The sequence below is a fragment of the Lepisosteus oculatus genome, chromosome 3 (assembly GCF_040954835.1).
Source record: "Lepisosteus oculatus isolate fLepOcu1 chromosome 3, fLepOcu1.hap2, whole genome shotgun sequence".
In the NCBI taxonomy this organism is placed as follows: domain Eukaryota; kingdom Metazoa; phylum Chordata; class Actinopteri; order Semionotiformes; family Lepisosteidae; genus Lepisosteus; species Lepisosteus oculatus.
The window spans coordinates 6,180,750-6,206,881 of NC_090698.1; the positions used below are offsets into that span (position 1 = coordinate 6,180,750).

General features: G+C 57.4%; 1 protein-coding gene across 1 annotated transcript; it reads left to right on the top strand.

Moving 5' to 3' along the window:
• Positions 1–2,318: 2,318 nt before the first annotated feature.
• Positions 2,319–24,465, top strand: sympk (symplekin). Its single transcript, XM_069186455.1, has 27 exons — positions 2,319–2,451; positions 3,884–4,000; positions 4,818–4,883; positions 5,550–5,603; positions 5,816–5,889; positions 6,439–6,565; positions 8,303–8,552; positions 8,632–8,802; positions 9,267–9,506; positions 9,669–9,823; positions 9,914–10,064; positions 10,864–11,113; positions 11,822–11,972; positions 12,085–12,320; positions 12,847–12,928; positions 13,204–13,317; positions 15,339–15,486; positions 16,311–16,471; positions 17,178–17,286; positions 18,710–18,810; positions 19,500–19,590; positions 19,823–19,924; positions 20,010–20,197; positions 21,422–21,598; positions 21,693–21,782; positions 21,948–22,118; positions 23,305–24,465. Exons 2-27 carry the CDS (start codon positions 3,890–3,892, stop codon positions 23,473–23,475), a joined length of 3,741 nt encoding a protein of 1,246 aa, XP_069042556.1. The 5' UTR covers positions 2,319–2,451; positions 3,884–3,889; the 3' UTR covers positions 23,476–24,465.
• The last annotated feature ends 1,667 nt before the right edge of the window (positions 24,466–26,132 follow it).

The following is a 26,132-nucleotide window of genomic DNA, read 5'->3' on the forward strand; positions in this document are numbered from 1 at the left end:
GTTTCCTCCCCCAGTCCAAGGACACACAGGTAACTGGGAGCTCAGTTGGCATCTGGAAAAACTGGCGCGCCGGTGTGCGTCTGCGTGTGGCCCTGCGGTGGCCTGGCGTGCCATCCGGGGTGGATCCTGCCTTGAGCCCTGGATCTGGCTCCCCCGCGACGCTGAGCTGGGAGAAGCGGTGAAGAAAGGGATCAGGAGAGGCGTGTGTACACCTCTGTCCCGAGCCGGAAGGAGAGTGTGTTTGTTCGGGGGGGGTGTGCACACGTTATGTGTACTCGTACTAATGTAAAGGAGCCTGTCGGCGTACCTTTCCTTGGAATGTACAGAATTGTTCGCTGTTTTATTTCCACAGTGCGGAGTTCCGGTTGACGAGCGCGGCGACAGTGTTAAGGCAATGCAATGTCATTATTATGTCAGCAGATTAACGGCTGCTTTTAAGCAAAGCTCATGGAATTCAATTAAATAAAAATGATTAAAAAATATCGTCTCCTCGCTGCATGTGTTGACCTCCCAGACATATTTAAAACCTTCACAATAAGAACTGTTCATGTTCTTACGTTTGTTGCCTCCGGTCCGTCAGCTAAGTCCTGTTTTTCACCCTCGACCTTGCCCTTATTAAATGCTTTCTGCTGAGATTTTTAGAGACGGCATTATCGCTGCTGCCCAAAGTTGTTTCCAGCACACTACCTCCTAACCGCGGGTAAAGGAACAAACATTTCCTTCAGATGAGACGCTGGAGTCCCGCTACCATCGGATCCGTGGTTAATAGCGGCATCTAGCGGCGAAGCACTACAGCGACAAGCCCGGGGTCTAGTTCACAATAGCGCCATCTAGCGGCCAGCGATGGCCGAACAGTGTTTGTCGCTCTAACGCAAGACACGTTAATAGCGTGAGAGGCAGATATTTCCCTTTAACATTGCACTCCCTAGAGAGTAAAGACAGGTACTATTTTCATACAGATGGCTGAAAGTGAAGCATTAGAATCAATGGATCAGCATATTTTATACAATGGAACAAGTAATAGGTTTATTCCATGCTGAAAAAAAGAAGAAAGAAAACGCAACGTTTCGGCCGTGGAACCTTCTTCAGGTGTGAGGAAGAAGAAGACCTGAAGAAGACCCTCACACCTGAAGAAGGCTCCATGGCCGAATCGTTGTGTTTTCGTTCTTTTCAGCCTGGAATAAACCTTTACTTGTTCCTTTGCAGCCTACGCATGCTGACGCAGCTCCCCACCTGAGCTATTTTATACAATTTGGGTCACCGCGACACCAAAAAACAGATATTGCTGCACTGGAATGAGGATGTTGAGATGGATTCTGCAGATTTCAATGAAGGATGAGATCAGAAATGAAGAAATGCGTAGACGATGTAGGGTGGTGGATGTGGTTGAGAAGATGCGAGAGGCGAGGTGACGGTGGTATGGACAGATCATGAGGAGGGACGTTGAGGAAGTAACAAAGAGGGTAATGGAATTTGAGGTGGAAGGTAACAGGGGGAGAGGCAGGCCTAGAAAGAGATGGAGAGATTGTGTGAGAAAAGATATGGAGGTGTGTGAAGTGAGTGAGGAAGATGTGCTCGACAGAGACAAGTGGAGAAGAGCAACCAAAGCAGCTGAGCCCAGGACAGTCTGGGACTAATTAAGGCTGTGAAAAAGAAGAAGAAGAAGGAATGAGGCCAGAGAAAACTGGAACAATTATGACTCATTCCGGAGTTTAAAGAAATATCCGACACCAGCAGGCTGAAGGAACCCGATCTCTCTAGTCTTCAAGAGAGAGGACCATGACAGGACCGAATAATAGTATTTAAATTCCTCGAGGGCAGAGTCAGCCCTAGCGGACTTCATCAGAATGCGCGGCGAAACGCGAACCGGGGCTCACAAGTGAAAACTACGGGGAAGCGCATTTGAAACCGAGAACAGGAGGCGGGTCTTTACCCACAATGTGGTGGGAGAGTGGAACAAGCTAAGCGGCCATGTTGAAGCCGATACCCTCGTCATATTCAAGACACGAGATCCCTGGATCATTTAGCGACTACCAAGGGAAATAAACCGGTGAATGGCCCCATCTTAATTCATTTCTAATCGGCCTCACTCATGTAAAAACATATTTCTTAAACATCAGGCTCTGAAATGATTTCTTACAAGCTTCTGAACCAGCGAGGAAATAAAATAAGTCACACGCCTTTCTTTCCCGCTAAATGTCTGATAAAACTTAATCGTGTCGCAAGCAAAGGCGGTTTTAACGGCACCGGAAATTGTTTCCTGACGACACCCCCCTTCCTCTACAATAAACTACACTTCCCAGGAGACATTGCGGGAGATACGACCTTATTTCCTTTGATGCTTTTCAAGATGGCGGCCTCCTAGATGTGTTTGTGGTCTGATAGAAACATTCTTCGGCAGAGAAACAGCTCGTTGACTTACTTTTTTAAAAAAGGAATCAGTTCCCCGAGGTGAGATCTGTGGCCTGTATCGCTTGTGTTTACGAGGTCTGACGAAAGTGTTGTGTCGAATATTTAACATCAGGTGTTAAGCGTTCCTTAGTTTAATTGGCATGGAAGTTGTGGCGGGATACAGCGCGGTGCTGGCAACACTGTAACCAGGCTGGGTTCAAGTCAGGCTTCTGATTTATGGTGTCGTTTCCAACTTGTCTTTTTCATTCTGGATGTCGAAGGAAGTTCCTCTTGCGCGTAAAGCAGGGTGCATCAGTAACTCCAGCAGAGCCTCCGGTCACCGGAAGATGCCCTGTTGTTCGTGGTGGTTCAGGGACAAGGAGTGCTGTCATTACCTGTAACACCCGCTTACACCGGCATTTACCCTGGACAGGCCATCGTCGTCGTTATTATTAACACCAGTGGCAGGCGGCTGTGGTTAATAACTGGAATTAACCCCAGGCATGTCTCGCCGGTGGTTTAAATAAGTTATTATCAGCGACATTATTAGTGTTAGAGGTACTGCACCAGAGAACATTTCTTCTGGAATGTTCACATTGAACGTGAAATACTCTTAACAATCATTAAAATGTGGCCCAGACCGGTCCGGGTGCAGCTACTCATTTGTGTTCTTGCACAGACACCTGTGGGTCGAGCCTGCGTGACCAGGGATCTGGAGGAATCCCAAGTGTGAGGCTGGGCTATGAGCAGGGATCTGGAGGAATCCCACAGTGTGAGGTTGGGGCTGTGACCAGGGATCTGGAGGAATCCCACAGTGTGAGGCTGGGCTGTGAACAGGGATCTGGAGGAATCCCACTGTGTGAGGCTGGGCTATGAGCAGGGATCTGGAGGAATCCCACAGTGTGAGGTTGGGGCTGTGACCAGGGATCTGGAGGAATCCCACAGTGTGAGGTTGGGGCTGTGACCAGGGATCTGGAGGAATCCCACAGTGTGAGGTTGGGGCTGTGACCAGGGATCTGGAGAAATCCCACAGTGTGAGGGTGGGGCTGTGACCAGGGATCTGGAGGAATCCCACAGTGTGAGGCTGGGGCTGCGACCAGGGATCTGGAGGAATCCCACAGTGTGAGGCTGGGCTGTGACCAGGGATCTGGAGGAATCCCACAGTGTGAGGCTGGGGCTGTGACCAGGGATCTGGAGGAATCCCACAGTGTGAGGGTGGGCTGTGACCAGGGATCTGGAGGAATCCCACAGTGTGAGGTTGGGGCTGTGACCAGGGACGGGCTCAGACCTGACCAGGCAAGAGTGTGGAGGCCTGCAGTGCCGCTTTGCAGATGTCAGGCACAAGGAGCGGGTCATGATGGGCCTGTGTAGAAGTACCCAGGCTCTGCACGGTTCTGAAAAGCGACAGGAGGTCACAGGTGGCGGCAAACAGCGAACAGTGGCGCCTCCTGTGGATCGAAGGTGAGCAGTGCGCTTGTCTCTGTGTGCACAGGGTAGGATGGCAGCGGGCGGCGGGGAGCCCGGAGGGGGCGCTGTGAGGACCAGCGTGGCGTCGCAGTTCTTCGCCGGGGAGGAGGACACGGCCATCGACATGACCACCAGCGAGAGGGTACTCACACTGCACACTCGCACACTGATGCACAGCTGCCTGCTCCGCTGGACAGTGTACAATGCACACACCCGTTGCTGCCCAGTTCACAACTACACCACAGTAAATTCCCTCCACTTCCCTAGAGCTTTTCTGGACACTCCACTCAGAGAGCTGTAGAGGTAATGGGGAATCCCACGACCCCCACCAGTGTGCAGCCCCATGAAGGGAAGGCAGCCGTAGTGCACCAGTACACTCTCCACACACCAGCTCTCGGTGGGGAGGAGAGCAGAGTGATGAAGCCAGTTCAGAGAGGGGGGTTATTAGGAGGCCATGACTGGTAAAGGCCAGGGGGAAATTTCAGGACACTTCTACTCTTTTCAAGAAACTCTGGAATTTTTAATGACCACAGAGAGTCAGGATCTTGGTCTTTAATTTTCCATCTGCACTTCAGTCTACAGGTGTGAGCTGCAGAATTATATAGCTGGTAAAATGTACTGCTCCAGGCGAGGCTTGAACTCTGTATCATTCTGCCATATAAACACAGCATGCTAACTGATTGCTAATCGGTTGCACTACAGTCACATGATAGCTTAAAACTGTGGCATATAACTGCAGTATATGCTTAATAGATTCAAACTCACCACACGATAACTATGCACCACAGACTGCACACACTGTCCTACTGCAGCCACAAAGACAGAGGCTGTCCAGTGAAAACGGGAACTTCAGTATCCTGATGTTTCTCTTCTGTTCTCTGTCACTTCATCCCCTCTCTTCTCTTGCCACTGCTCTCTCTCTCTGCTTCTCTCCTCCCCTCTTCTTTCTTCTCCTGCAGGTGGTGGAGCTGCTGAACCAGGCTGCCCTGATTGCCACAGAGAACAAGCTCACAGTCCTGAAGCAGGTCAGTCCTGATCAGCCCGATGAGACGGGCACTAACCAATCAGTCAGTCGCGGCTCGTTTGGGTTCATCCAGGTGCATTGGATGAGCCCTCACCCCCTCGCACGCGGTCTCGTCTCTGGCGGTTACAACGCGCCTCCCGCGAGCGGAAGGTTTTTATGCAATGGCGTGCAATGTAGCGGGGAGAGGGGGTGTGAGCTGGAGACCTGCGCCTGCGCTCTCGAGAGGAGTGAGGTGAAGCAGGTAGAGGCCAGGTAGAGAGACCAGGTGGACCAGGTAGGGGCACCCCACTCGGCACTGCAGCCCGGTCGAGCTGGACATCATAGTCACCCCCGCAGTCAGGGCGCCCCCGCAGGGTGAGTTCCCCCCGCAGTCAGGGCGCCCCCGCAGGGTGAGTTCCCCCCGCAGTCAGGGCGCCCCCGCAGGGTGAGTTCCCCCCGCAGTCAGGGCGCCCCCGCAGGGTGAGTTCCCCCCGCAGTCAGGGCGCCCCCGCAGTCAGGGCGCCCCCCCCGCAGGCTGGGTGGCACCCCCGCAGGCTGGGTGGCACCCCCGCAGTCAGGGTGCCCCCACAGGGTGAGTTCCCCCCGCAGTCAGGGCTCCCCCCGCACGGGGAGACGCTTTCAGACGCTGTCGCTTGGTCTCACCCAGTCTGGTGTCTCCTCTCCACAGGTGCAGGAGCTGATCATCAACAAGGACCCCTCGCTCCTCGACAACTTCTTAGACGTAAGTGCAGAGTCCTGAAGGTGCTGACTGGGGGGGAGTACTGCAGTAGTGTTTGAAATCACTGCCAAGTCATGATACCCACGTAAGAGACGGGGGCTTTCCTGGCGATTGTGATGCAGTTCTTCCCAGGCAAGTCTTGGGGATTTCGGATCCAGTCCCCCCTCTCTCATTCCCGGCTCTCTCCTCTGTCCCATCCCTCCCGCTTCACGCAGGAGATGATAGCGTTCCAGACGGACAAGTCCATGGAAGTTCGCAAGTTTGTGATCGGCTTCATCGAGGAGGCGTGGTGAGTGACCCTTGCCGTGAAATCGCTTGATCTCCCGTGGATCACTGACGATCATCAAGAGCACGTAGTCCGTTTACAAGCCAGAAATGTTCTCCATCCGCTTTAAAGTTTCCTTGCTTTCTAAACTCAGGGATATCTTTTTCTGTCCCCCCCTTTATCTTTCGCTTGTTGACTTAGTGTGTCTTACTTCCACGTCCCAGCAGCTCAAAATGACACAGCACCTAGCACGATGCACAGCAGGCACCAACACACGCAGACCGCGGTGTCGTGTACAGCCCAGCCCTTCTGCATTGTGCACTGTGTATTGCGCAGGGCAGGACGGGGACCTCCGTTCCGGTGGCTGGTACTTAAACTGGCATGACCGCGTCTGGGCACGTGCTCATTTTAATGTGGCAGGGCTTGGTGCCGATCCGGTTGCTCTGCTGCCCATGCTGTTGGTCTGGGGGTTGGGGGGGGTTAACAGCCCTGAGATTGTCGTGCCTCTGCCGGACGGGGTCAGCGGGCACTAGCTGAGGTCGGGGCTCATCCTGCGCTTTCCGCCTGCGACAGCAAGCGGGACAATGAGCTGCTGCTGAAGCTCATCGCCAACCTCAACATGCTGCTGAAGGACGAGAGCGTCAACGTGGTGAAGAAGGCCATCCTCACCCTCACGCAGCTCTACAAGGTGGCCCTGCAGGTGATTATACCTTCCGTACTGCTCAAACTGCACACTGTATCACACACTGCAGCATGCACACTGGTCAGTCCTGGATACTGTACTGTTCACACTGCAGCATGCACACTGGTCAGTCCTGGACACTGTACTGTTCACACTGCACACTGGTCAGTCCTGGACACTGTACTGCTCACACTGCACACTGTATCACACACTGTATCACACACTGCAGCATGCACACTGGTCAGTCCTGGATACTGTACTGTTCACACTGCACACTGTATCACACACTGCAGCATGCACACTGGTCAGTCCTGGATACTGTACTGTTCACACTGCACACTGGTCAGTCCTGGACACTGTACTGCTCACACTGCACACTGTATCACACACTGTATCACACACTGCAGCATGCACACTGGTCAGTCCTGGATACTGTACTGTTCACACTGCACACTGTATCACACACTGCAGCATGCACACTGGTCAGTCCTGGATACTGTACTGTTCACACTGCACACTGGTCAGTCCTGGATACTGTACTGTTCACACTGCACACTGTATCACACACTCCAGCATGCACACTGGTCAGTCCTGGACACTGTACTGTTCACACTGCACACTGGTCAGTCCTGGACACTGTACTGTTCACACTGCACACTGGTCAGTCCTGGATACTGTACTGTTCACACTGCACACTGTATCACACACTGCAGCATGCACACTGGTCAGTCCTGGATACTGTACTGTTCACACTGCACACTGGTCAGTCCTGGATACTGTACTGTTCACACTGCACACTGTATCACACACTCCAGCATGCACACTGGTCAGTCCTGGATACTGTACTGTTCACACTGCACACTGGTCAGTCCTGGATACTGTACTGCTCACACTGCACACTGTATCACACACTCCAGCATGCACACTGGTCAGTCCTGGACACTGTACTGTTCACACTGCACACTGGTCAGTCCTGGATACTGTACTGCTCACAGTGCACACTGTATCACACACTGCAGCATGCACACTGGTCAGTCCTGGATACTGTACTGCTCACACTGCACACTGTATCACACACTGCAGCATGCACACTGGTCAGTCCTGGATACTGTACTGTTCACACTGCACACTGATCAGTCCTGGATACTGTACTGTTCACACTGCACACTGTATCACACACTCCAGCATGCACACTGGTCAGTCCTGGATACTGTACTGTTCACACTGCACACTGGTCAGTCCTGGATACTGTACTGCTCACACTGCACACTGTATCACACACTCCAGCATGCACACTGGTCAGTCCTGGACACTGTACTGTTCACACTGCACACTGGTCAGTCCTGGATACTGTACTGCTCACACTGCACACTGTATCACACACTGCAGCATGCACACTGGTCAGTCTTGGATACTGTACTGCTCACACTGCACACTGTATCACACACTGCAGCATGCACACTGGTCAGTCCTGGATACTGTACTGCTCACACTGCACACTGTATAACACACTGCAGCATGCACACTGGTCAGTCCTGGATACTGTACTGTTCACACTGCACACTGGTCAGTCCTGGATACTGTACTGTTCACACTGCATGGGACAGTGTGTAAAGCGGGCTGTACCTGGCTGTTGTACTGGACAGTGTGTAACACAGACTGGACACGGTGCCCCTGCCTGCCGCCCTGGACAGTGTGTAACGCGTGCTGTTCCCGCCCTGTCCTGTATTCCGACTCTCCCTCTCTCCCGGCCAGTGGCTGGTGCGCTCGAAGGTGGTGTCGGAGCTGCAGGAGGCCTGCTGGGACATGGTGACCCAGATGAAGGAGGACGTGCTTGCGCTGCTGGACTCCGACAACGACGGGGTGCGGACCCACGCCATCAAGTTCACCGAGTCGCTCATCATCACGCTGTCGCCCCGCGTGCCGGACTCCGACATCCCCCGCAAGCAGGAGGGGGACATCAGCCTGGACAAGGTCCCCCGGGACCACCCCTACATCCGATACGGTGAGGGAGCGGGAGGGGGAGGGGGCTGGAGGGGGGGAGGAGGTGCTGGGCTCACACGCCATCTGCCCCCTGTGTCCAGACACCTTGTGCGAGGAGGGCAAGGCCGCGCTGGAGCAGCTGCTGAAGTTCATGGTCCACCCGGCCATCTCCAGCATCAACCTCACCGCCGCCCTGGGCTCCCTGGCGACCATCGCCCGGCAACGGCCCATGTTCATGTCCGAGGTCATCCAGGCCTACGAGACCCTGCACGGTGAGTGCGAGAGAGTATGTGCATGCCGGGAAAGCAGGGGTGTGTGTGTGGCGTGTGTGTGCTGGGAAAGCAAGGGTGTGCGTGGCGTGTGCGTGGCGTGTGCGTGGCGTGTGCGTGGCGTGTGCGTGGCGTGTGCGTGGCGTGTGCGTGCTGGGAAAGCAAGGGCGTGTGCGTGGCGTGTGCGTGGCGTGTGCGTGGCGTGTGCGTGGCGTGTGCGTGCTGGGAAAGCAAGGGTGTGTGCGTGGGCTGTGCGTGGGCTGTGCGTGGGCTGTGCGTGGGCTGTGCGTGGGCTGTGCGTGGGCTGTGCGTGCTGGGAAAGCAAGGGTGTGTGCGTGGCGTGTGCAAGCCACACGTGTTGTTGGGGTGCCTGTGAGGAAAGTGGGCGCACAGCATGGCGGTGTGCAGTATGACAGTGCGTGCTGTTCGGTGCCCGCTGGGTGGTCACAGCCTCCCTCTCGCCGCAGCGAACCTGCCCCCCACGCTGGCGCGCTCGCAGGTGAGCAGCGTGCGGAAGAACCTGAAGCTGCACCTGCTCAGCGTGCTGCGGCACCCCTGCAGCACCGAGTTCCAGGCCCAGATCACCACGCTGCTGCTGGACCTGGGCACCCCCCAGCAGGACATCGCCCGCTGCCTGCCCGCGCCCCGCGACCTGCGCAAGAGGCCGCGCCACGAGGCCGAGCCCAGCGGCAAGAAGATCAAGATCGGTGGGCTTTTTTCCCAACTCCCCCTCCGTCCCTCTCCCTCTTCCTCTCTCTCCACCCCCTCCCTCTTGCTCTCCGTCCCTCTCCCTCTTCCTCTCTCTCCACCCCCCTCCCTCTTGCTCTCTGTTCCTCTCCCTCTCTCACGGTGCTGTGCTGTGTGCTCAGAGCCGTCCCTGGTGGAGGACGACGAGGACAAGGACCTGGAGCCGGCGCCCGCCTCGGCGCCCAAGCCCTCCTCCACCCCCGGAGCGCACACCGCCATCGACGTCACCGCCGACTTCCTGCTGCCGCTGCTCACGCCGGAGAACGTGGCCAACCTGGTGAGGGCGGGACGGGGAGGGGTGCGCCGGCGCGGCGCGGGCCTGACCCCTGACCCCTGACCCCTGACCCCCTGTCTGTCTGTCGCCCAGGTGCTGATCAGCATGGTCTACCTGCCCGATTCCATGCCCGCCTCCTTCCAGGCCACCTACACGCCCGTGGAGTCGGCCGGCACCGACGCCCAGATCAAGCACCTGGGCAGGCTCATGGCCACGCAGATGACCGCCGCTGGGATAGGGCCTGGTGAGGGGGGGTATAGGGGAGAGGGCCTGGTGAGGGGGGGTACAGGGGAGAGGGCCTGGTGAGGGGGGGTATAGGGGAGAGGGCCTGGTGAGGGGGGGTATAGGGGAGAGGGCCTGGTGAGGGGGGTGATGATAGGGGAGAGGGCCTGGTGAGGGGGGGTACAGGGGAGAGGGCCTGGTGAGGGGGGGTACAGGGGAGAGGGCCTGGTGAGGGGGGGTACAGGGGAGAGGGCCTGGTGAGGGGGGGTACAGGGGAGAGGGCCTGGTGAGGGGGGGTGATGATAAGGGAGAGGGCCTGGTGAGGGGGGTGATGATAAGGGAGAGGGCCTGGTGAGGGGGGGTGATAGGGGAGAGGGCCTGGGGAGGGGGGTGATGATAGGGGAGAGGGCCTGGTGAGGGGGGGTACAGGGGAGAGGGCCTGGTGAGGGGGGGTGATGATAAGGGAGAGGGCCTGGTGAGGGGGGGTACAGGGGAGAGGGCCTGGTGAGGGGGGGTGGGGTGATGATAGGGGAGAGGGCCTGGTGAGGGCCAGTATAGGGGTGAAGGGGGGCGGTATAGGGAAGACAGCAGGGCAGTCAGAGGGTTACAGACAAACCCCTCTGTCGATCTGACTGGTATTTCTTTCTGTCTGCCTTTACACTCTTTCTCCTCTAATCCCTCTGTCTCTCTCTCTCTCCCCCTTTCTGCATCTTTTACTCCTTTTGTCTCTTACTCTCTCGCTATCTCTGTCTCTCTTCATCCCTCTATCCCCCCACTCAATCTATCTTTCCGTCTGTCTGTCTCTGCCCCCCCCTCCTCAGGCGTGGAGCAGATGAAGACTCGGGAGGAAGACTCGGGGAAGGAGTGCGCGGCGGAGGGCGAGATGGGGCCCGAGCCGCGGGCGGACAGCGTGCTCATCAAGCGCAGGGTGTCGGCCGTGTCCCTGGGCCAGGCCATCTCCGTGCTGGGGGGGTACCAGGCCGGGAAGAGCCAGGCGGCGGACGAGGAGGGGGCGGGAGCGCCCCAGGCCAAGAGGCTGCCCGAGCCCATCCTGCCCTCGGCCCAGACCAAGTGAGACGCCCCGCCCCACCCCCCGGCGCCATGCCTGGTGTCCAGACTCTTATAGGAGCCCCTGTGTGTGGACACACCTGGTGTCCACACTCTTATTGGAGCCCCTGCATGTGGACACGCCTGGTGTCCAGACTCTTATTGGAGCCCCTGGGTGTGGACACGCCTGGTGTCCAGACTCTTATTGGAGCCCCTGTGTGTGGACACGCCTGGTGTCCAGACTCTTATTGGAGCCCCTGTGTGTGGACACACCTGGTGTCCAGACTCTTATTGGAGCCCCTGTGTGTGGACACTCCTGGTGTCCAGACTCTTATTGGAGCCCTGTGTGTGGACACGCCTGGTGTCCGGACTCTTATTGGAGCCCTGTGTGTGGACACGCCTGGTGTCCGGACTCTTATTGGAGCCCTGTGTGTGGACACGCCTGGTGTCCAGACTCTTATTGGAGCCCCTGTGTGTGGACACTCCTGGTGTCCACACTCTTACTGGAGTCCCTGTGTGTGGACACACCTGGTGTCCAGACTCTTATTGGAGCCCTGTGTGTGGACACGCCTGGTGTCCAGACTCTTATTGGAGCCCCTGTGTGTTGGACCCCTGTGTGTGAACAGACCTGGTGTCCAGACTCTTATTGGAGCCCTGTGTGTGGACACGCCGGGTGTCCAGGTGGTTGTAGGTGCCCTGCCTGTGAACTGACCTCTCCTCTCGCCGCCGCAGGGCGTCCGGGGCCGGTGGCCGCAAGAAGGTGTTCCGGCTGGCGGACGTGATCCAGCCCCTGTCGGAGGCCCAGGCTGAGAAGATGACCCACACGTCCATCAAGCGCATCCTGGAGTCGGAGAAGGCCATCGCCCGCTCCGGAATGTCACACGTGAGCCCCTGGGGAGGAGGGGGTCGGGGGGGGGTATGGTCAAGTCAGGTGAAGTGTTTGGCCATTCTAACCACGGCCGTTCTCCCGATCCTTCCCCCTCCCGCCGCCCCAGGTGCGAGTGAAGCTCCTGTCCAGGCTGGTGACCCAGCTGGGCGGGGCGATGAAGGACGAGGTGCTGGCCTTCGCCCTGGAGGACATCCGCGGCCGCAGCGACCTGGCCTTCGCCCTGCTCTACCAGGAGTACAACAGCTACCTGAGCCAGGGGCCGCAGGGCCTGCTGGACGGCTACGACCACTGCCTCATCACGCTGCTGTCCGGCCTGCAGGAGAAGCCAGACCAGAGAGATGGGTGAGGGGGAGGGGAGGACTTCATGTCCATACGGGGGGGGGGGCATTTCTCCCACCACTGGGGGGCAGCTGTTCTGCACCTGCAGCACAGCAGATCAGGGGAGGAGAGAGGGATCGCCTCACCAGCTGCAGCAGGGGAACTTTAGGGAGGGCAGGCTGTACAAACACAGTGTAGAAATGAGCCAGGAGACTGGGACTGATATCCCCTGTCTTGCCAATAGTGCCAGTAGGGGATCTTGTGCGCCAGGGCGGTCAGGATTTTAGTTTAGTGTCCTGTTATCCGAAGGATGGACCCTCCGAGAGCTCAGGGTTCCTGGTCGCCATCCGGGGGCGCTGGTTTGGGAATTTGGGAATGGTTTAGAGGGAAGAGCGCCACCTACTGGTTCATTTGACATGACTTGTAGCAGCAGTCTGGTTTTCCCCGGCCGTCTCCCAGCCCAGTAGGCTCGGCTCCCAGGGCCGAGCCCGAGCCCGAGCCCGCGGCAGCTGCTGCTGTCTGAATCTCGGCTCTCCTCCTCCTCTCCCAGGCTCTTCACAAAGCTGGTGCTGGAGGCTCCTCTGATAACTGAGTCCGCCCTGGAGGTGATCCGCCGCTACTGCGAGGACGAGGTACGAACGGCGCTCCCATCCCCTGCAAATGTAGAACTGTTGCTCAACAACAGTTGAGCTTTGAAATGGAGCCCCTGTGTGTGGACACGCCTGGTGTCCAGACTCTTATTGGAGCCCCTGTGTGTGGACACGCCTGGTGTCCAGACTCTTATTGGAGCCCCTGTGTGTGGACACGCCTGGTGTCCAGTCTCTTATTGGAGCCCTGTGTGTGGACACGCCGGGTGTACAGGTGGTTGTAGGTGCCCTGTGTGTGAACTGTCCAGTTTGTGTTGCAGTCACGTGTCTACCTGGGCATGACGACGCTGAAGGAGCTCATCATGAAGAGGCCCTCAAGACAATTCCAGTACCTCCACGTCCTGCTGGACCTCAGCTCACACGAAAAGGACAAGGTCTCCATACAAACCCCTCTGTCATTCTCTGTCTGACCCTGTCTCTCCTCTCTCTGTCTGTCTCTATCTGACCCTCTCTCTCTGTCTCTTCTCTTTGTGTTACCTTCTCTCCCCCCTCTGTGCCTGTCCCTGTCTCTGTTAGACTCTGACCCTGACCCTGTCTCTGTCTGACTCTCTCTGTCTCTGTGTGTGACCCTGTCTGACCCTGTGCCTCTCTGTGCAGGTGCGCACACACACTCTGACCCTCTCTCTGTCTGACCCTGTGCCTCTCTGTGCAGGTGCGCACACACACTCTGACCCTCTCTCTGTCTGACCCTGTGTCCTCTGTGCAGGTGCGCACACACACTCTGACCCTCTCTCTGTCTGACCCTGTGTCCTCTGTGCAGGTGCGCACACACACTCTGACCTTCTCTCTGTCTGACCCTGTGTCCTCTGTGCAGGTGCGCACACACACTCTGACCCTCTCTCTGTCTGACCCTGTGTCCTCTGTGCAGGTGCGCACACACGCTCTGACCCTCTCTCTGTCTGACCCTGTGCCTCTCTCTGCAGGTGCGCACACACACTCTGACCCTCTCTCTGTCTGACCCTGTGCCTCTCTGTGCAGGTGCGCACACACGCTCTGACCCTCTCTCTGTCTGACCCTGTGCCTCTCTGTGCAGGTGCGCACACACACTCTGACCCTCTCTCTGTCTGACCCTGTGTCCTCTGTGCAGGTGCGCACACACACTCTGACCCTCTCTCTGTCTGACCCTGTGCCTCTCTGTGCAGGTGCGCACACACGCTCTGACCCTCTCTCTGTCTGACCCTGTGTCCTCTGTGCAGGTGCGCACACACACTCTGACCCTCTCTCTGTCTGACCCTGTGTCCTCTGTGCAGGTGCGCACACACACTCTGACCCTCTCTCTGTCTGACCCTGTGCCTCTCTGTGCAGGTGCGCACACACGCTCTGACCCTCTCTCTGTCTGACCCTGTGTCCTCTGTGCAGGTGCGCACACACACTCTGACCCTCTCTCTGTCTGACCCTGTGCCTCTCTGTGCAGGTGCGCACACACGCTCTGACCCTCTCTCTGTCTGACCCTGTGTCCTCTGTGCAGGTGCGCACACACACTCTGACCCTCTCTCTGTCTGACCCTGTGTCCTCTGTGCAGGTGCGCACACACACTCTGACCCTCTCTCTGTCTGACCCTGTGTCCTCTGTGCAGGTGCGCACACACACTCTGACCCTCTCTCTGTCTGACCCTGTGCCTCTCTGTGCAGGTGCGCACACACGCTCTGACCCTCTCTCTGTCTGACCCTGTGTCCTCTGTGCAGGTGCGCACACACACTCTGACCCTCTCTCTGTCTGACCCTGTGTCCTCTGTGCAGGTGCGCACACACACTCTGACCCTCTCTCTGTCTGACCCTGTGTCCTCTGTGCAGGTGCGCACACACACTCTGACCCTCTCTCTGTCTGACCCTGTGCCTCTCTGTGCAGGTGCGCACACACGCTCTGACCCTCTCTCTGTCTGACCCTGTGTCCTCTGTGCAGGTGCGCACACACGCTCTGACCCTCTCTCTGTCTGACCCTGTGCCTCTCTCTGCAGGTGCGCACACACACTCTGACCCTCTCTCTGTCTGACCTTGTGCCTCTCTGTGCAGGTGCGCACACACACTCTGACCCTCTCTCTGTCTGACCCTGTGCCTCTCTGTGCAGGTGTGCACACACACTCTGACCCTCTCTCTGTCTGACCCTGTGTCCTCTGTGCAGGTGCGCACACACGCTCTGACCCTCTCTCTGTCTGACCCTGTGCCTCTCTGTGCAGGTGCGCACACACGCTCTGACCCTCTCTCTGTCTGACCCTGTGCCTCTCTGTGCAGGTGCGCACACACGCTCTGACCCTCTCTCTCACTGACCCTGTGCCTCTCTGTGCAGGTGCGCACACACACTCTGACCCTCTCTCTGTCTGACCCTGTGTCCTCTGTGCAGGTGCGCACACACACTCTGACCCTCTCTCTGTCTGACCCTGTGCCTCTCTGTGCAGGTGCGCACACACGCTCTGACCTTTATCAAGCGGATGTATGAGAAGGACCAGCTGAGGGATTACATTGAGAAGTTCGCCCTCAACTACATGCAACTGCTGGTGCACCCCAACCCCCCGTCCCTGCTGTTCGGGGCCGACAAGGACACTGGTGAGGCAGGCACACCCCCCGACACGGCCACGCGGACACAGTTACCTTGCCCGCCTGCCCGTCTCCCTGACTGACCGCCTGCCCGCCTGCCCGTCTCCCTGACTGACCGCCTGCCCGTCTCCCTGACTGACCGCCTGCCCGTCTCCCTGACTGACCGCCTGCCCGCCTGCCCGTCTCCCTGACTGACCGCCTGCCCGCCTGCCCGTCTCCCTGACTGACCGCCTGTCCGCCTGCCCGTCTCCCTGACTGACCGCCTGCCCGCCTCCCTGACTGACCGCCTGCCCGCCTCCCTGACTGACCGCCTGCCCGCCTGCCCGTCTCCCTGACTGCCCGCCTGCCCGTCTCCCTGACTGCCCGCCTGCCCGTCTCCCTGACTGACCGCCTGCCCGTCTCCCTGACTGACCGCCTGCCCGCCTGCCCGTCTCCCTGACTGACCGCCTGTCCGCCTGCCCGTCTCCCTGACTGCCCGCCTGCCCGTCTCCCTGACTGCCCGCCTGCCCGTCTCCCTGACTGCCCGCCTGCCCGTCTCCCTGACTGCCCGCCTGCCCGCCTGCCCGTCACCCTGACTGACCGCCTGCCCGCCTGCCCGTCTCCCTGACTGACCGCCTGCCCGTCTCCCTGACTGACCGCCTGCCCGTCTCCCTGACTGCCCGCCTGCCCGTCTCCCTGACTGCCCGCCTGCCCGCCTGCCCGTCACCCTGACTGACCGCCTGCCCGCCTGCCCGTCTCCCTGACTGACCGCCTGCCCGTCTCCCTGACTGACCGCCTGCCCGTCTGCCCGTCCTCCTGCCTGTCTGCCTGACCACCCGTCTGTCCGCCCGCAGAGGTGGCAGCCCCGTGGACGGAGGAGACCGTGCGGCAGTGCCTGTACCTGTATCTCTCTCTCCTGCCGCTCAACCATCGCCTGGTGCACGAGCTGGCGTCTGTCTACACCGAGGCCATCGCCGACATCAAGCGCACCGTGCTCCGCGTCATCGAGCAGCCGGTACAGCGCCGAGTCTCCAGCCCAGCTCTCGGGCTCAACTGGGGAACCACAGTGTTGCCCAAGCAATACCAGTTAGCAAAACCTTTACAATAAAAAACTTCTTGTGAGACAGGTTCGCGTCTGTTCCTCGCACTCTGGGCTGCAGCTCTGTTGAGTTTCCTCCCCAGTAGGACTGAAGCTGTTCTGATTCTGGCAGCTGTGGGAATTCTGGGATTAGATTTGTTATATATAGGAGATTATGTTTGTCTAATCTACCAGTGCAGCAGAAAGTGCATCTCCGGTCTCTGAGGACTCCCTGTCCTCTATGGCCAGGCTGTGGTCACTGAGCCTGTCCTCTCTGGTCAGCCAGGTCTGTCTGTGGCCAGTGTCTATGCCCAGGCTGTGGTCACTGAGCCTGTCCTCTCTTGTCAGTCAGGTCTATCTGTGTCCAGTGTCTATGCCCAGGTTGTGGTCACTGAGCCTGTCCTCTCTAGTCAGTCAGGTCTGTGTCCAGTGTCTATGGCCAGGCTGTGGTCACTGAGCCTGTCCTCTTTAGTCAGTCAGGTCTGTGTCCAGTGTCTATGGCCAGGCTGTGGTCACTGAGCCTGTCCTCTCTAGTCAGTCAGGTCTGTGTCCAGTGTCTATGGCCAGGCTGTGGGCACTGATCCTGTACTTGGTCAGGGTCTGTTCCTTGTTGTCTTACCGTTTTCGCTCTGTCTGTCTGTAGATCCGCGGTATGGGGATGAACTCGCCAGAGCTGCTGCTTCTGGTGGAGAACTGCCCCAAGGGCGCCGAGACCCTGGTGACGCGCTGCCTGCACATCCTCACAGACAAAGGTACAGTACAGAGTGGTGTGGCACAGTGCGTTTCAGGACAGACTCTTACTGCGCACTGTGGCACAGTGCGTTTCAGGTCAGACTCTTACCGCGTCACTGCGTTTCAGGACAGACTCTTACTGCGCACTGTGTCACTGCGTTTCAGGACAGACTCTTACTGCGCACTGTGTCACTGCGTTTCAGGACAGACTCTTACTGCGCACTGCGTCACTGCGTTTCAGGACAGACTCTTACTGCGCACTGCGTCACTGCATTTCAGGACAGACTCTTACTGCGCACTGCGTCACTGCATTTCAGGACAGACTCTTACTGCGCACTGCGTCACTGCGTCTCAGGACAGACTCTTACTGCGCACTGCGTCACTGCGTCTCAGGACAGACTCTTACTGCGCACTGCGTCACTGCGTCTCAGGACAGACTCTTACTGCGCACTGCGTCACTGCGTCTCAGGACAGACTCTTACTGCGCACTGCGTCACTGCGTCTCAGGACAGACTCTTACTGCGCACTGCGTCACTGCGTCTCAGGACAGACTCTTACTGCGCACTGCGTCACTGCGTCTCAGGACAGACTCTTACTGCGCACTGCGTCACTGCGTTTCAGGACAGACTCTTACTGCATCACTGCGCACTGCGTTTCAGGACAGACTCTTACTGCGTCACTGCGTTTCAGGACAGACTCTTACTGCGTCACTGCGTCACTGCGTTTCAGGACAGACTCTTACTGCGCACTGCGTCACTGCGTTTCAGGACAGACTCTTACTGCGCACTGCGTCACTGCGTTTCAGGACAGACTCTTACTGCGTCACTGCGTCACTGCGTTTCAGGACAGACTCTTACTGCGCACCGCGTCACTGCGTTTCAGGACAGACTCTTACTGCGTCACTGCGTTTCAGGACAGACTTACTGCGCACTGCGTCACTGCGTTTCAGGACAGACTCTTACTGCGCACTGCGTCACTGCGTTTCAGGACAGACTCTTACTGCGCACTGCGTCACTGCGTTTCAGGACAGACTCTTACTGCGCACTGCGTCACTGCGTTTCAGGACAGACTCTTACTGCGCACTGCGTCACTGCGTTTCAGGACAGACTCTTACTGCGCAATGCGTCACTGCGTTTCAGGACAGACTCTTACTGCACACTGCGTTTCAGGACAGACTCTTACTGCGCACTGCGTTTCAGGACAGACTCTTACTGCGCACTGCGTTTCAGGACAGACTCTTACTGCGTCACTGCGTTTCAGGACAGACTCTTACTGCGTCACTGCGTTTCAGGACAGACTCTTGCTGCGCGCTGCGTCACTGCGCACTGTGTTTCAGGACAGACTCTTACTGCGTCACTGCATTACGGCACAGCCTGTTTCTCTCTGCATCAGCACAGAGCTGATCAGCTCCTTGATCGGTGTCTGCATGTGCCTGTCTTGCAGTGCCACCTTCCCCGGAGCTGGTGGAGAGAGTGAGGGATCTCTACCACAAGAGGGTGCCGGACGTCCGTTTTCTCATCCCTGTCATCAACGGACTGGAGAAGGTCAGGACGCTCTCTTCTTCACTGCGTTCCCTGATGTGTCCCCATGTGTCTACTGTGTCCCCATCACTATACTGTCCTCCAGATGAGATGTAAAACCAAGGTCCTAACTGTGGTCATTAAAATTCCCAGGGCATTAGGGTGTTATCCCAGTGTCCTGGCCGCATTTCCCCTGGCCTTTACCAATCATGGCCTCCTAATAACCCCCCTCTCTGAACTGGCTTCATCACTCTGCTCTCCTCCCACTGAGAGCTGGTGTGTGGGGAGAGGACTGGCGCACTATGGCTGCTGTCTCATCATCCAGGTGGGGCTGCACACTGGTGGTGATAGTGGGATTCCCCATTACCTGTAAAGCGCTCTGAGTGGAGTGTCCAGAAAAGCTGTATGGAAGTGGCAGGATTTATTATTAGTTATTATTCCGGACGTGCAGCTGAGTCTGATAATACATGGCACAGACGGATCACACTGGATTGGTTCTGTAAACCAGTGATTCTCCATCCGGATCCAGGGGAACCATTGTTCCAACTGGGCCCTCAATCACCAGTGCAGACAGGGGGTCTGTGCCTGATCCCCGGACTCCCAGCCGCACTCATTTGCTTGTGGACTTTGTGGACTGAGCCAGCTCTGTGCTCGGCGAGCTGCTGACCCGCGCGCTGAGTCATCCCTCTTTATGTGTGTGCGTGTCTGCGCAGAAAGAGGTGATCCAGGCGCTGCCCAAGCTGATCAAGCTGAACCCCATCGTCGTGAAGGAGGTCTTCAACAGGCTCCTGGGCACCCAGCACAGTAAGACACCCCGCCGGTGTGTGTGTGTGTGCGCGCGCGCCCCTACTGTGTGGAACTGCGCAGATTGTCAGGATGTGTGTTGTCTTTTTTAACATGACATTTTCTGTTTAGCGCTGTACCTTGTGTTGGTGAAGTGCTGTGAGTGGTGAAGGTGTTGTGTCTCAGTACCGGCATGTGATATGTAATGGGTCAGTGTGCGTTGTGCTGTGAGTTGTGTGTCTTGCGGTTGTAGGTGAGGGCAGCTCCTCGGTCTCCCCGCTGACTCCTGGCGAGCTCCTCATCGCCCTGCACAACATCGACTCCAGCAAGTGCGACATGAAGTCCATCATTAAAGGTAAATTATCTGCCCTCCTCCTCTTCCTCCCTAACCCCCTCCTCCTCCTCCCTCCCCTGAGCTGCTGCTGCCTTGTGCCCTGCAGCCACGAACCTGTGCTTCGGCGAGAGGAACGTCTACACCTCGGAGGTGCTGGCGGTGGTGATGCAGCAGCTGATGGAGCAGAACCCCCTGCCCATGCTGCTGATGCGCACGGTGATCCAGTCCCTCACCATGTACCCCCGGCTGGGCGGCTTCGTCATGAACATCCTGTCCCGGCTCATCCTCAAGCAGGTCTGCCCGCACGCCAAAATACTGCACACGGGCCGCCGTCAGACTGCCATCTCCAAAATACTGCACACGGGCCGCCGTCAGACTGCCATCGCCAAAATACTGCACACGGACCGCCGTCAGACGGCCATCGCCAAAATACTGCACACGGGCCGCCGTCAGGCTGCCATCGCCAAAATACTGCACACGGGCCGCCGTCAGACGGTCATCGCCAAAATACTGCACACGGGCCGCCGTCAGACGGCCATCGCCAAAATACTGCACACAGACCGCCGTCAGACGGCCATCGCCAAAATACTGCACACGGACCGCCGTCAGGCTGCCATCGCCAAAATACTGCACACAGACCGCCGTCAGACGGCCATCGCCAAAATACTGCACACGGGCCGCCGTCAGACGGCCATCGCCAAAATACTGCACACAGACCGCCGTCAGACGGCCATCGCCAAAATACTGCACACGGACCGCCGTCAGACGGCCATGCCAAAATACTGCACACAGACCGCCGTCAGACTGCCATCGCCAAAATACTGCACACAGACCGCCGTCAGGCTGCCATCGCCAAAATACTGCACACGGACCGCCGTCAGACTGCCATCGCCAAAATACTGCACACAGACCGCCGTCAGGCTGCCATCGCCAAAATACTGCACACGGACCGCCGTCAGGCTGCCATCGTCAAAATACTGCACACAGACCGCCGTCAGACTGCCATCACAAAATACTGCACACGGACCGCCGTCAGGCTGCCATCGCCAAAATACTGCACACAGACCGCCGTCAGACTGCCATCGCCAAAATACTGCACACAGACCGCCGTCAGGCTGCCATCGCCAAAATACTGCACACGGACCGCCGTCAGGCTGCCATCGCCAAAATACTGCACACGGACCGCCGTCAGGCTGCCATCACACCGACACACGGTGCCAAGATACTGCAGACACACTACTAAATACTGCAACCAAACCACCGCAATACTGCCAACACGCTGCCAAATACTGAAGACATGCTGTCCGCACACAACCAGCACGCCACAGACATACTACCGCTAAGCTGCCGACACGCTACAGCCCTCTACAAACACGCAGCAGCGCACAGATAACGCACCTCTGACGTGCTTCCAGCGCGCTCGACACACTGCCAGCTCGCTGCGGCGTGCACGCTGTCAGCGCCCCGCCGGCGTGGGCGCGACGCCGCCGTGACCCGTGTGCGCCGCTGTCTCGCCAGGTGTGGAAGTACCCCAAGGTGTGGGAGGGCTTCGTGAAGTGCTGCCAGCGCACCAAGCCCCAGTCCTTCAGCGTGCTGCTGCAGCTGCCCCCGCCGCAGCTGACCAGCGTGTTCGAGCGCTGCCCCGAGCTCCGGGAGCCCCTGCTGGGCCACGTGCACTCCTTCACCCCGCACCAGGTAGGGCCCCTCGCCCCCCCCCCCCTCCTGCAGTCCCCTCAACTCCCCCAGCCCAGCTCTGACCCCTCTCTCTCTCTCTCCTCTGCTCGTGCAGCAAGCACACATCCCCTCCTCCATCATGGCGGTCCTGGAGGCCAGCGCCAAGCAGGAGCCGGAGCTGGGACAGCCGCCCGAGAGGGACGCGGTGAGTGGGCTCCGCGCCGAGGGGGTGGGGGGAGCTCCGGGGGACCGTGGGGGGAGAGAGCGCCCCGCCCCCTCAACGCCAACCCTTCGCCCCTGGGTGTGGAGCCTCGGGGTGGAGGTCTCGGGGGCCTTGAGCACACTGACCTCGGCTCTCGTTCTGCCCCAGGCGGAGCCACGCGGCGCTGGGCTGGCGGACGGGGCGGCGGCGGTGGCGGTGGCGCGGGCGGCGCCGAACCCCACCCTGGCTGAGGAGGAGGAGCCCATGGAGCTGCGGGAAGCAGGGGAGGAAGAGCTTGCCGCCCCCGGCCCGGACACGCCGCCAGCCCCAACCATCAAGGTACAGCTTACACATCTCCGGTGTGTGCGTGTGTGTTAACACCTCCTCTCTCTCTCTCTGCAGTGTGTGTGTGTGTTAACCCCTCCTCTCTCTCTCTCTGCAGTGTGTGTGTGTGTTAACCCCTCCTCTCTATCTTTGCAGTGCGTGTGTGTGTTAACCCCTCCTCTCTCTCTCTGCAGTGCGTGTGTGTGTTAACCCCTCCTCTCTCTCTCTGCAGTGTGTGTGTGTGTTAACCCCTCCTCTCTCTCTTTGCAGTGTGTGTGTGTGTTAACCCCTCCTCTCTCTCTTTGCAGTGTGTGTGTGTGTTAACCCCTCCTCTCTCTCTTTGCAGTGTGTGTGTGTGTTAACCCCTCCTCTCTCTCTTTGCAGTGCGTGTGTGTGTGTTAACCCCTCCTCTCTCTCTCTGCAGTGTGTGTGTGTGTTAACCCCTCCTCTCTCTCTTTGCAGTGCGTGTGTGTGTGTTAACCCCTCCTCTCTCTCTTTGCAGTGTGTGTGTGTGTGAGTGTGTTAACCTCTCCTCTCTATCTTTGCAGTGCGTGTGTGTGTTAACCCCTCCTCTCTCTCTCTGCAGTGCGTGTGTGTGTTAACCCCTCCTCTCTCTCTCTGCAGTGTGTGTGTTAACCCCTCCTCTCTCTCTTTGCAGTGTGTGTGTGTGTGTGTGTGTGTGTTAACCCCTCCTCTCTCTCTTTGCAGTGCATGTGAGTGTGTTAACCCCTCCTTTCTCTCTCTGCAGTGTGTGTGTTAACCCCTCCTCTCTCTCTCTGCAGTGTGTGTGTGTGTGTTAACCCCTCCTCTCTCTCTTTGCAGTGTGTGTGTGTGTGTGTGTTAACCCCTCCTCTCTCTCTTTGCAGTGTGTGCATGTGTTAACCCCTCCTCTCTCTCTCTGCAGTGTGTGTGTGTGTTAACCCCTCCTCTCTCTCTCTGCAGTGTGTGTGTGTTAACCCCTCCTCTCTCTCTCTGCAGTGTGTGTGTGTGTGTTAACCCCTCCTCTCTCTCTTTGCAGTGTGTGTGTGTGTGTTAACCCCTCCTCTCTCTCTTTGCAGTGCGTGTGTGTGTGTTAACCCCTCCTCTCTCTCTGCAGTGCGCATGTGTGTGTGTTAACCCCTCCTCTCTCTCTCTGCAGTGTGTTAACCCCTGTCTCTCACACACACACACACACTCTGACTCCCTCCTCCCTGTCTCCCAGGATGACCCCCTGACCCCAGAGGAGAGCTTGACCCCAGTGAGCGCCGAGAAGCCGGAGGAGACCATGGAGGTCTCCGTCACGGAGACCCCACCCCAGGGCGAGCAACCCCAGGAGCCCATGGAGAAGGGTGGCGATGGGGCGCCGGGGGACGAGGCAGGAGAGGCCGTCTGACGCGCTGCAGAGGCGGGAGGACAGAACGTAGTATCTCGACTCGTGCAGGGCTCCGGGATCGAGGGATGGGAGGCGGGCCGGAGCGTGGTTGGGGTGCAGGAGACTGGGGGTCCCTTCAGACGAGCTCATTTCATGAGGAGGAATCAAAGTTGTTTCTCGGGGCATACTTTATTTTTAATAAAGTATTAGTCAAATTTATTTATAGAATTCTTTTCTGAGTTTATAGTAGCCAAAGGGCAGTTAGGATGTCTAGGTAAGTGCTATTCGTGTCTGGAGTGTTTCAAAGTGTAACCCACACACCGGCATTGTACACTATCCTGCACATTGTCAAACACTGTACACACACAGTGCCATGACCTGAACACTGCTCACGCACACACACACACGGTGTGATATGACCTGAACACTGCTCTCTCACACACACACGGAGTGACATGACCTGAACACTGCTCACACACACACACACGGAGTGACATGACCTGAACACTGCTCACACACACACACACGGAGTGACATGACCTGAACACTGCTCTCTCTCACACACACACACACACACACACACACACACAGAGTGACATGACCTGAACACTGCTCTCACACACACACACGGAGTGACATGACCTGAACACTGCGCTTACATACGCACGCACGCACGGCGTGACGTGACCTGAACACTGCTCACACACTGGAACACTCCAGTACACACGAGTACTCTTTGCTCCTGTCTTGCCCTCCTGAGCCCGACCCCAGGTCCTGTTCTGAGTGGGAGCCAGAACCCGGATCAGAGCAGCTCAAGGCCAGAGACGGCCTGCCTCCCGCCAAGAAATCCAACTGTGAAAAGCCATTTCCGTCTTAGTTCAATGATATGCAGAAATGTTTGTTTTTTTCCTGTTAAAAGTGATATCGAGGACTTGCCTGGTTTATTATTCTTACTTTGTTTGGTCAACCTATCTTTTAACATGGAGTATTAAATTGGAGTTTGAAAAGGAAGTTTGTCCCCTGTGCTTTGCTAGATGTGAACCTCCAGCAGGCCCTTTGGGCTGCCTGCCAAAACCCTGCCGCCGTGACAACGAGAGCCTCGGCACACCACCTAGCACAAAGCAGAGCAGACACAAACACAGCCGCAGGTGCCGACATCCCTCCCCCCACTCGGGTTCACGCAGTGCCCGTTCGTTAAAGCACAGGTCCCAGACTCGGATCCCAGATCCCGGAGGGGCCTCACGATTCCTGGGTTTGTGAAGACTGAGCTCTTTACACCCCTCCCCTCCATCCATTTCCTCACCAGCCTGTCCTGGCCGGGGTAGCAGGAGCCGGAGCCTGTCCCAGCAAGCCCCAGGCACGAGGCAGGACACGTCCTGGACGGGACTTGTTTTTCTTCCTTGTCTTGCACACATATGTTTCTCATGAGACTGCGTTCATGTTGGATGTATCCTCCTGTACCTGCCCGTATAGTAGAATTCCCATCTGGGACAAAGGAGGAAAAAAAAGAAAAATGACATGTATAGCTCTTTTCTGGACACTCCACTCAAAGCGCTTTACAGGTAATGGGGATCCCCTCCACCACCACCAGTGTGTACCCCCACATGGATGATGTGACAGCAGCCTTAGTGCGCCAGTCCTCTCCCCACACACCAGCTCTCAGTGGGAGGAGAGCAGAGTGATGGAGCCAGTTCAGAGATGGAGATTATTAGGAGGCCATGACTGGTAAGGTCCAAGGGGAAATTTGGCCAAAATGGCAGGGTTATGCCCCTACTCTTTTCGAGAAACACCCTGGGATTTTTAATAACCTCAGAGTCAGGACCTCGGTTTTATGCCTGATCCTTAAGACAATGCCTTTTTACAGTATAGTGTCCCTGTCACTATACTGGGGCATCAGGACCCACACAGCCTGCAGGGTGAGCGCCCCCTACTGGCCCCACTAACACCTCTTCCAGCAGCAGCCTCAGCTTTCCCAGGAGTCTCCCCTCCAGGTACTGGCCAGGCTCACACCTGCTGAGCTCCAGGGGGCTGCCAGCTGGGAGCAGAAAAGGGGTTGCTTGCGAAGGGACAGCTCTGGGGTCTCCAGTCACCCCTAAACCGTGTGTCTTTGAGGTGGGAAGCAGCTGCAGGGCGTGGTGGGCTTCCCGCTCACAAGCTGGGCCTCCTGGGCTCGCTTGTGAAACCCAATGAAAGGGGACCTCTGACAAACGAAGGAGCTGGAATCGACGTTTTCCTTAATGTTTTACAGCGGTTAAGGGCTCGATTATACAACCGCACTCCGAGTGCGTGGGGATCTCCTGTGCTGGGATAGGGAACCCCCTTCCTGCAGGATAGGAGGAGGCAGGAAAGAGTATTTTGTATTGAGTTTATTATATGTGTTCCTTCCATTGGACAGGGGTGACGCGAGGTGTGCTCCGACAGCCCGCACTGAGACTGCAAAGCCGGTCATTAAAATGTTAACCTTAACCATTAACGCATGTTTGTATACAACCAACTACTGAAGGATTCCAAACAACTTAGAATATCCAAGGATCACAGCGGAAACGAGAATAAAAGCAGGAATATTATAAACACACAGTGCATAAACACGAATTGCTTTGCTTGCCGTAATAACCTGAATTCGACACTGGGCAGAACTTCTGTTCTGCTGTTTTATTACAATTTAATCATTTGCGAGA